At 37.4% G+C, this 12,087-nt stretch overlaps 1 protein-coding gene across 8 annotated transcripts in view; it reads right to left on the reverse strand.

Annotated features, from left to right (window-relative positions):
• The window catches only part of LOC131065970 (probable LRR receptor-like serine/threonine-protein kinase At1g53430), a 210,895-nt gene that overhangs the window by 5,222 nt on the left and 193,586 nt on the right, over positions 1 to 12,087 (reverse strand). For all 8 annotated transcript variants that reach the window (XM_058000602.2, XM_058000600.2, XM_058000598.2 and 5 more), the window contains 3 exons: positions 3,261 to 3,326; positions 2,886 to 2,930; positions 2,683 to 2,729 (listed from right to left, as the gene is read on the reverse strand). In XM_058000602.2, the coding sequence (XP_057856585.1) occupies positions 2,683 to 2,729; positions 2,886 to 2,930; positions 3,261 to 3,326 (158 nt within the window). The remainder of the gene's footprint in view (positions 1 to 2,682; positions 2,730 to 2,885; positions 2,931 to 3,260; positions 3,327 to 12,087) is intronic.

Consider the following 12,087-nt stretch of genomic DNA (forward strand, 5'->3'; position numbering starts at 1 on the left):
TATTAATATGGAAGATTAGCCAACAAAACAATCACAAATTGTAATTTTGCTTGGATAGAGGAATGTAAGAAAATGTAAAAATATATGATTGATTTTGGATTGTAACTAAAAAACAACAAAATTATTGTTAATCTATATATTTGGATGTTCGTGCTAAAATTTGTGATATGATTTCTTTTACTTTGTTATCAACTATGTAAAGCAATTTTCTTTCTATAGGGATCTCAGAAATAGTTTGAACGGTTAAGGATTGACAGTTGAGAGAACATTTTCTCTTGTATCATGTTGGTTATGAAATTTATGAGATTAACATACATCATTTTTATTTGCTGATTTATGTTTATTGTGGCATACTATAAATGATTAGCAATACTAAATTGTTAAACTCTATGAATTTATCATCTTTTATCCAAAAACACATAATCTAATATATTTATTTCAAGATATTATCTTATATAATAAAATTACTAGATAAATGATCTCTAATTATATTCTTTGATTTGTACCCTCCAATATATTATTTAACCTATATTTTACTATCAGTCTAAACATTAAACCTCCTATCCATACAAGTACTAGTTAATAAAATAATTTATAGTTTGAATCTTTGACTACGATAATGGTAGAGATGAATTCTTCAATTAAACATTTACAAGATATAAATGAATAAATATAAAAACGTGCAAGTGCTTACATTCTTATGTTGGAATCCTGCAAAGTTTTCTTCATCCTTGGTTGTTAGGTGTCATCTTAGGTCTAGAGTATGGGTTGGAACCTTTTTCATCTCCTAGCACAGGGGGTGGTTCCTTTTTGGTTCCACATGGTCGGGTGGTTGATGCCTTCTACCATTGGGATGCTCTTCATTGGATGTTAGTGTGCTTGGATGTGGATTCTATGATTCTTCTTTATGAAAATGATTTTATGAAGCTAGATTCAATGTATTTGAGAACATATTGTATCATGATGACGTTGTAAATGTAAAGAAGATTATGTACTTGTATCATGTATTCCCTTGTAGTAAGATGTGATGCTATAGACTATGATCTTGTAATGGAAAAGGATGATGTAAGCATTATGTGTATCATGCTAATAATGAATGTTATGGTTAGATGATGGAAACCCCATATTGTGCATAAACTAATGGTTAGAATAAGTGTGTTCTTGTGGTAAATGCTTTGATGTGGTGGTCTTGAAATATTAATCCTTGATGGGGAAAGAGAGTAGTGTTTGTTGTAATGTTCATGTATAGGCATGTGTTAAGCGGTCCTGAATGAAAGTAATATAATTCTTAAGGGAATGAATTGATGTTAATTGAGAAGGATGCTTGTATATATAGAATCATGATGTATAATGAGTTTACTAACTAGGGAATAGATGTGTTTTATATTGAAGAATATGCTCTAGAGTTGTGGGGAAAATCCTACTTGGAATGAGAATGGTTATTATGTAAAATCAAAATTGTATATGAATGGATTCTTGAATTCTTGATTGTGTGGTTATGCTTGGAATTGAATTCTATATAATGGATTAGAAGGCAATGTATTATGATGATTGGTATAAGTAAAAGAGGTCATGTATTCTTGTGTTGTGTATTATTATGTATGTGTGAGAGAAAACTGTAATAGGATTTGGTGTAGTGGATTAGAAGCATTACTCATTGAGCATTCCTTGATGTATTAGACATTCATTATGTGATAAGAAATTATGTGTCATATGTTAGGAAATGAAGAATTAGTGTTCATGAATTTATATTTCTTTGGAATAATGTAATGGAAATAGTTATATGTAATCTAAAGGATTCACGTTGGAAAGAATGTTAGTTATTGTTATAGTCATTGTTAAGTAAATGGTCTGGCCTTACTCCTTAGAAAGTGTAGTAAATCTTAAGGGATAATCTAGTCTTATTGAAGGAAAACAATTAAATGAACTATGTTGTATTATCATGAAAGAAAGTGCAGAAATATGGGAGTTTGGATTAATGTATTAATATGAACCTAAAAGGGTATGTTATTTGATAGAACTATGCATGTGGGTTAATGATTATCATAGTTTAATGTGAGCAATGGTTAGACGAATTAAGGTTCTATGTGCTTATGGTGTTTCAAGTGAATAAGTGGGTGTTAAGTAAAGTGTCAAGTAGTGACGCTGAGATACCCTAGGGAAAGGTTGTATTGTATAAGATTCATGAAAAAATGTTAGTGATTACATGGTTATTCTGCTTGCGTAGTATGATGCCATAGTTATGTTCATAAATGTATATTGGCAGTATGGTAGGATCAAATGAACTAGAAGAATGGACAATTAGTTGTAAATAATGATATGATAGATGTTGTTTCCGCTTGTGCTTTGTGTTGTAATGGATTTAGGTATGTTTTAAGTCATTTATCCAATCATGTTATGTGTGGATTTATTCAAATAAGTATTAATAGAAGTTAAAAAAAAAATGATTGCTATTTGTTAGTGGATATTGGTTTATTTCTCTAGGGTATTTTGGCAGGCATTACATTTTCCGAAAAGCCTTATTTACATGCTAATGATGGCAATACTTCACTGATGTCTTCAACCATGAATTCCAGAGTTACAAATTGATTATACTATTACATTATTGATGTTATTTTTCTATATATTAATCTCAATTAACCAAAAAAAACCATAAACAATGCTATATATATATGAACTCACATTGCGAAGCTTTGCAGGTGAACCCTCTTTGAAGATAAGTTTGATCTCTACATGAAATTCATTTTCAACAGAAACATGTACATTTCAGTAGCTTCTGACAAATACTAAGCGTTGTTATTAAACATAAGAAATTTCTTATTACCATATAATCAAAGAAATTCCAACATATATCATATATAAAGTCAAAAAGATTAGAAACGAACCTTCCATTAAAAACATTGCTGTCAAATGAGTTCTCGATCAAATTTCTGTAGATTTCAGTGGCTACAGTAGTTAAGAATAAAATCTATGGCAGCTACAATTCAAATGAAAATCAAAGACAAACCAAAAGCGTGCAACAACTTAAGTCTATGAAAAGATATCTAATAAGGGTGTTTTATTTTGAACTGGAAGACTCTTCTAAATATATTTAATATAAAATGATTATGTTTAGGGTTCCATAATTTAAAAAAATAATTATTTATTAAAAATATTTTATTGAAACATATTATTAAGAGAATATAAGAGTATATAAGGAGTTTTAAAATAAAAAAATAGTTAATTGATATGAATGGTTAAAAAAAAATTGATATGCTTACATTTGTTCTTTATTTGTTATCCATGAAGTATTCAGCTCCCCTGAAAAGTAATTGTATGATAGATCTCTGTAACAAAATGTCCCACATCAGCCTTGATGTACACGAGGAAAATAAATCATAGATTTCATTGCCTCCTTAAACTACCTTATATTTTAATAATTTATATCTAATTTTTGTATTATTAAAGTTTCAAAAGCAAAAATATGGATTTGGGATAAAATTACAAGAACAATACATTTGTCTCAAAATATAAGTGTTCAATGTGTTCTAATATTTTTTTTTCTTTAGTATGGATTGTGTATATTATTATTATCATATTTGTATATTTGAAAACAGATTTTTATTTTTAAATCTTAATTCATTAATCTTCACATTAAGCTAGTTAAATTCTTCCAATCAAATAAATGAAAATATACAAAACTAACAAATTACTAAATAAAACATTGATGTAAATCAAAAGGAGAGAATAACTAAGCTAATTTTCGTATGTAATTTGTAACAATTGAATGAAGGGAATCAATTAAAAAAAATGAAATTCTTGTAGGCAACTTGTATAATTCTTATTGAAACTGAATTGAATAAAGCTTTTTTCAATCTGCAAAGCTACATGCAACATTGCATCTAAACTTGCCTCCTCAAACCAAACAATTTCTTAGAAAGATTTGCAACAATAGGAAAGCCATTACAAATCTGAAATGATAATATCGAATCAACAATAAAAATCCAATCCCAAGAATTTCTTTCCACTAGAAATCAGCAATCTAGGCCTTAGAATTCTTCTACCTTCATCCTAATTCCTTGACAACCTTGACAACCATCACTTCCAACTACCTTTTCTTCTCTTCTTTATGGGTATTGAGTTATCTCTTCTAGTTTTTTTCCTTGTTTATTCATCACTCTATTAGGCATTAAAATTACTAGGCAATCACATTATGCAATTTTGGCACACTCAAAATTGTAACATCCTTGCAAGAAATCAAATTTGAAACTTCTTATTCTTCTCCAGTCTCCAAGAACTTCTAATGTATCGTACGCTTTCTTGTCGTACGACACCACCACTTCCACCGTACGGACAGCTCCACCTCCACTGTACGGCCAACCCCACCATACAACCAACACAACCTTCCGTACACGCTCCACCGTACGACCCTACACTCCATGCGCTCCTTGCCTTCTGTACGATCAATTGACTCTATGTACAGACTAATAATCACGGCCTCGGAAAGATGGTTCTATTATATGCAATATGTTGGACAATGTAATTAGTTTAACACGATTTGGCACAGGAATGAACACACCAGGCAAGTAGAAATTCAAATTCAATAATGATAACACTTTAGATTACAAAAATCTTGGACTGAGGGCAGAGAAGAGTAGGGTGAGGAGTTACTCCAACTGAAACTGCGGATGCCAAGTAGGGAGGATCTTCCACCTCCGAAATGGCAGACGACTGAACTCCAACTGGAATTCACACACAGAGAAAACACCCAATTCACATACCTACAACAATGACTAACTCGGCCATATATGGCTTTGGGGAAACCTCCTGAAGGATTACATAAAGAGTCGACACAGCCAAAATGTTACCGCCAAAAGTAAAAAAGGGCCCGAGATATAATAAATTTAACTTTTGAGGCCATACACACAATTATTTAATAATATCAGGGAAATTATAGTCCTCCCTGTCAGAGAATTGCTTGCCCTCAAGCAAGTGCAAACTTGGATGCTCCAGAATCTACTCGCCTTCCCAGGTAGCATCCTCGATCAGCAGATCCTTCCATCGCTCGCACGAGGAATTCCTTGATTGTGCACGACCTCAACTTCTTCTCTCTGACGTCGATGATCTCAACCAGTTCCAAAATTAGTTTCCCTTCTTCGTCAATGGGTGGCAAGTCCTTTGACACTGTGACATGCTGCCCGATGACCTTCTTGAGGCATGACATATGAAAAACATTGTGAATCCGACTCCCATCAGGAAATTCCAACTTGTAGGCAACTTCGCCCACCCTCCAAACCACTCTGTAGGGTCCATAGAAACACAACTTCAACTTCTCCTTACCACATATCCTCAAGGAGGATTGTCTATACAGTTGAAGCCAGAGGTATACCAGATCACCAACCTCAAAACTCCTCTCAATCCGATGTCGGTCGACCTACATCTTCTGCTGGTTCTGAGCCCTTTGCAAGTTATCCTTGAGAGATCTCAGGATGTCCAATCTCTCCTGTAACCAATCTTTGGTCCTTGGTGTGCGACTGTCACCCAATGCCAGATCCACGAAAGACGAAGGTTCATAACCATATAATGCTTTGAAGGGTGCTATACCTATTGACATGTGGTAGGTAGTGTTGTAACAATGTTCACCCAAATGTAACCAACGGGCCCATGTCCTTTGTTGTGTTGAGACATAGTTCCTCAGATAACCCTCCACCCATTGGTTCACGATCTTCGTCTGTCCATCCGTCTGCGGATGGTAGCTCGTGCTTAGTGACAAATCAGTTCCTGCCAACCGAAATAACTCCATCCAAAAGGTGCTCAGGAAGCGGCTATCCCTGTCAATCACTATGTTCCGCGGAAGACCATGTAAGCAGAATACCTCCTGGAAGAACAACTCGACCACTTGAGATGCTTGGTATCCAGTGGAGATGGCAAAGAAATAGGCATACTTGGGCAAACGATCTACCACAACAAATATGCAATCCTTTCCTTGCACCTTGGGAAGCCTAGTAATGAAATCCATTGAGATGCTATCCCACTTCTAGTCAAGGATTGGCAACAGCTGAAGCAGTCCAACAAGTAAGGTGTGCTCAGATTTATTCTACTGGCAAGTGGAGCATTCTCGCACGTACTGCAAAACATCATTCTTAAGGCCCTTCCAAGAGAACCTTTCCGGATTTGTCTGTAGGTTTTCAAGTATCCTGGGTGTCCAGCCAAGGGTGAGTCGTGCATTTCTTTTAGAATTTTTTTCTTCATCTTAGACTCAGGCACCAAATAAATTCTATCCTTGTAGTAAATGATGTCATCAACTACCTTGTAAATATCATCCTCCACTTGACCATCTATCAGCTCACGTGAATGTATTCTTGGAATATTCAACCAATGGATGTTCTTTCCAATCCGCCGAAACCTGGGATAGAGAACATATGGCAGAACTTCTTAACAAAGCATCGACCACCACATTATTCTTGCCCTTCACATACTCAATGTCAAAATTAAATTCCTGGATTTTTCTCACCCACTTCTATTGTTGTTCGTTCAAATCCCTCTGCTCCAAGAAATATTGCAGGCTGTTGTGGTCTGTCCGCACGACAAACTTTCCCTGACGAGGTACTGTCGAAACTTCGTCAGTGTATGCATGATGGCAAGCATCTCCTTGTCGTAGATGAAGTACAACCGCTCTGCTCCCAAGAGCTTCCAGCTCTTGAACACGATGGGGTGACGATCTTGCATGAACGCCGCTCTAATGCCTTCACTCGAGGCATTGCACTCCAAGATGAAAGAGCGAGTGAAATTTGGTAGTGCCAGAACCAGACACGTACTCATAACTTCTTTCAACTTGTCGAAAGTGTGTTGGTCCTGCGCATCCCAGTGGAAGGATCCTCTCTTCATCAGATCTGTTAGTGGAGCACCAATCTATGAGAATCCCTTCACGAACCTTCTATAATAACTACACAATCCAAGAAATCCACGCAGCTTTGAGAGAGCCTTGGGAGGCGGCCAGTCCAAAATGGCCTAAATTTTCACTTGATGTACTTGAACCCCACGGGCACTGATGATGTGTTCCAGGTACAATATCTCTGTCATTCCAAATTGGCATTTGGACCTCTTGGCAAACAATGATTGTGACTCCATGATTCCCAGAACTTCGTCCGAATGCCTCAAATGTTCCTCCCACATTTTGTTGTAGATGAGTATGTCATCAAAGAACACTAACAGGAACTTGTGCAGCTGCTTGTTGAAGAAGTGATTCATGCACGACTGGAAAGTGGTCGGAGAATTGGTTAATCCAAACGACATGACCAATAACTCATAGTGTCCATAATGGCAACAGAAGGTTGTCTTCTCCACATCTTGCTCCCTCATGCGGATCTGGTGGTAGACGGAGTGTAGATCAATTTTGGAGAAATAGACTGTGCCATGTAGTTTGTCCAATAGCTCATCAAACCTTGGGATGAGGTATCTATTCTTGATAGTCTTTTTGTTTAATGCACGATAATCCATGCACATCCGAAGGGATCCATCCTTCTCCTTTACTAGTACTATTGACGACGCGAAGGGACTAGAGCTGGGCCTAATCCATCCTTTGTCAAGGAGTTTCTGGATCGTCTTCTCTATTTCATCCTTAAACTTCTTAGGATGGCGGTAAGGTGTGGTAATGACGGGTTTGGTTCCTTCCTCCAATTCGACGATGTGCTCAAAGCCATGGTGTGGTGATATGTCAGGTGGGATGTCGATGAATACCATGCTATGATTATCCAACCCCGAATGAAGCTCCTCATCCTGGTAGTGAGATTGTTGCCCTCTCACAGGTCCTGTCGAGATCAAACAATGTGCTGCCCAAACGCCTTCATCATGTCTGAAAAGGGCTTCCATTCCTTTGGCTGAAATCTCCCTCGGGCCGCCATTCGACATTCCTCTAAGAACCACCTTCCTGCCATCCACCTCGAATGAGAACTCCATCTTTTTGAAGCTCTATGTGTACTGGTCAAGGGTCTCCATCCATTGAATGCCCAATATGACATCCGTGTCATCCAGATCTACTACAAAGAAATCATCTGTCACCGTGTAATTTCCCATGGTGATGCTTAGTTGCAAAACCAGGTGAGTGCATGATAGGAGATTTCCTCCCGCCACCTTGACATCGAACCCTTCAGGCTCTTTTGTACGCAAACCCCTTCGGGTGATGAGTGATGAGTTTATGAAGTTGAGCGAGGCCCCACTGTCAAGCATGACTAGGACTCGTTGCCCTTGAAGTGTACCACGTACCCTAAACACACTGCACCTTGGGGTACCAACTAGTGTGGCAATGACACCTCTCCTCCATACCTGTGTGGAAATTCTCTCGATCTGTCCTGTTTCTTCTATAGAATCTTCCTTTGGTGGCTCACTTTCTTCAGGTTCGTCCTCAACATCGGACATGACCTCAATTTAATGAATCTTTCCTTTGCCCAAGCATTGGTGCCCTGACTCCCATGGATCCTTGCAAGTGAACCAAAGCTTCCTTTTGAGCTCTTGTTTTGTGGCCTCATCTAATGACGACTTCTTCGAAAAGGTTTTGATATCCTTCTCCTTCGGGGCAAAGAGTGGTTTGGCATGTGGATAGTCTCTGGAGGAAGAAGATGTCGCCATGTCACACGCCTTCTTGGTTTCTTCCTTGACCATGTTGGGGTTGAACCCTTTCACCCAACCCTTCAGTGGTTCCATCAACCCGTCCATGAATAAAACCACCAATCTCCTCTCCGAGATATTTGTCACCAACACAAACATTCTTTGGAATTCTGTAACGTAACTATCCACCGGTCCAGATTGCTTCAGTTGAGCTAGCTCTTTGAAGTTGAGTTCTGGATCTCTTCCATCAAAATGGTCTATGAGCCTCTCCATGAATTTGGCATATGAAGTTATTTGATCGTGGTCGAGGGTGACCATTCCATGATGCAACCATTCGTGAGCGACAAAGTGCAGCAAATTTGGTAGCTTCATCTTCAGGCATCGGGTTAAGTTGGAAATAGGTATCTTCTTTTTGTACCCAAGCTCATGTTGAGGTTGCTCCAGTCCCATCAAAGGGTGAAAAATTAATCTTACCAACCTTTCGTTTGATATCATCGTTATAGTAGCCATAGTAGCCGCAACTTCTGTCGCCTGAATATTTCATCTGTAGCTCAACATAATCCTTGAAGGACATGTCTCCCTTGAGGTTTGCATCCCTCCAATCTTGATTCAGCTGTGCTTGCAACTCCTAGAAAGTGGGCTCTTCCTCTCCACATGGTGCTTTAGTTCTTTGGGGAAAAGTTGGCATCAGCGGTCGGAAATGTTGTGGGTTTGACCTTCCAATGACTGAATTATCGCTCTATCCATTATGATCTCCATTTGTTTTTCCAAGGCCAATTGACGCAATGTATCTTCCATGAGTTTTTTTCTTTTTTCCCCTTTGACCATGGTGTCATTGAGCTAAGCTCGGTTTCTAGTTAGCTCCCTTAATAGTACCATGACTTCATTGGCAGGATCTCGTGGTTCCCCCAATCGATCGGAAGAAGGGTACCTCCTTCTGGTGTACACCTGCATCCACTACCCGACAGGCTGGCAAGATCACCAACTCTGATACCACTATAATGTACCGTATGCTTTCTTGTCGTACAACAACACCATTTCCATCGTACGGACAACTCCAACTCTACCGCACGAACAACACCCTCCACTGTTCGGTCAATACCTAAGTCACCAGGTTCGGCCGAATTTCATCCTTGAAGTTTGAAATTCGTCGAACTTCAAAACAAAAAAAAAATATTCGTTGAAATTCGCCAAACTTCAAAAAAATAATTTTTTTTTTTTTTAAAATAAATTTTTGACCTTCTTCTTCTGTTAATATTTTTTAAACACATCTTCTTTTCTTTGATTAAAACCCATTAACCCGTTCTTTCTTCAGGATATTTATGTCTGTTAGAACCCTCAATTAGGATGAGACAAAAATGCTGAAGATGATAATTGATTACCCAATCAGTGAGGTATTCCAGTATTTGGTGATTCTGTTATTCTCATAAGATGAGATAAAGATGTTACTTACAATAAACCTTATTAGCAATTCATATGGAACCATCCCCCATATGAAAGATTGGTTGTTTTATAGAATATATTTGGCATATTTATACATATGGCGAACTTAAGTCGAATTTTATACATTTCGAATTTTTCCCTGATCGAACTTCATTCGAATTTCAAAGTTGTCGAACTTCGAATTCGAATTCGAACCTGGTGACTTAGGTCAATACCCTCTACCGTGCGGCCAACCCCACCGTACAGCCAACACAATCTCTCGTACACCATCAACCATACGACCCTACACTTCATACGATCCTTGCCTTCCATACGATCAATTGACTCTATGTATATGAACTAATAATCATAGCCTCGGAAAGATGGTTATGTTATATGCAATATGTTGGACAATATAATTAGTTTAACATGATTTGGCACAAGAATGAACACACCGGGCAAGTAGAAATTCAGATTCAATAATGATAACACTTCAGATTACAAAAATCTCAGACTAAGGGCAAAGCAGAGTAGGGTGAGGAGTTACTCCCACCGAAACTGTGGATGCCAAGCAGGGAGGATCTTCCATCTTTGAAATGGCAGATGACTGAACTCCAACTGGAGTTCGCACACACAGAGAAAACACCCAATTTGCATACCTACAACAATGACTAACTCAGCCATATATATGGCTTCGGGGAAACTTCCCGAAGAATTACAAAAATAGCCGACATGGCCAAAATGTTGCCGCCAAAAGTAAAAAGGGCCCGATATAATAAATATATCTTTCGGGGCTATATGTACACACCTATTAAATTATTTAATAATATCAAGGACATTACAGAACTAGGGATAGTGCTAAACCAAAAATAGGAGCATTGGAATTTGAAAATGGGATAAAAACCAACAATAACTAAAGTTAAATATTTAATTTATTATGAATTTATTGGTGCTGTTGTGGTTATCTTGTAGTGGATGAGGCGGACGGGCAAATTACATGAGAGTGACTCTAAATCTTGGCTACTCTTTTTCTTTTGACTTGCAATCATTATTGGTTGGTTACTAGTTTCTTCTAGATTCAATAATATTCATGTTCAATTGGTTTCAAGGTAGCTAGTCAACTATAGATAGTCAAAGAGAGCACACTGGAGGCATGAAGGCTTTATGTTGGTGATTGGAGCTTTGCATTCAACAATATAGAGATTAAACGGCAAGTTCAAACCTCGATCAAACAAAACAAAATTGTTTTGCCTCTCTTTTGGCAGGAACTTCACTACTCTGCAGCTCTTGTTAATATGTTCATTCAATAAACATTTTTTCTTTTGAGAAGAATAAGTTTTCAAACTCTTTTCTAAATTAATGAAATCATTTCTTAGAAAATGCATTGTCATTATAATTTTGTCATATCCTTTTTCATCCGTAGTGGAACCTTCAACTACGAATATATGATTGTTTGACGTTCGGAGGGTCCGTAGTTGAACCTTAAACTATGAATATATGACTATTTGATGTTTGGAGGGTTTAACTATAAAAGGAATATTAAATTGAAGAAAGGATTAAAAGGGAATGGTCTCTATAGGTAAACATTTGTGGGAATCACTACAAGTAAAGTGCAATGTGAGAAGAGTTTAAAATGTATACATATAATCAATAAAAATGAACTAGTTCTATTTATGTTCACTTGGTGGCCTTTGGGGGCAAGTTCGTTCCATTTTTAACTCATATTTAGCATTCTAGTTGACCAACCAACGTTGAAATTAGACTCAGAACAACTGCAGTAATTATAAACTGAATGTTGGGTAGAGGCCAGTGGTCTTAGGTTGCCCAATGAGATATTGACTTTATTGTCTTTTGTTTAGACAACTTTGGAACCTATTGTTGGTTGGAAGTTGGCATAATATATTGGGTACAAACAACTCAATGGAACTTTCTTTACTTAACAACTCTAGAATTATAACTGAGCCCTAGAAGAGGTTGGATGGGAAACTACCTACTCCCAACTTAGGATTCTTTTTCCAATTATAGCACTAAGCTAAGTACATGCACTGACTTTTACAGTAACGGATAGAGTTAGGACCC

The sequence above is a fragment of the Cryptomeria japonica genome, chromosome 2 (assembly GCF_030272615.1).
Source record: "Cryptomeria japonica chromosome 2, Sugi_1.0, whole genome shotgun sequence".
NCBI lineage: Eukaryota > Viridiplantae > Streptophyta > Pinopsida > Cupressales > Cupressaceae > Cryptomeria > Cryptomeria japonica.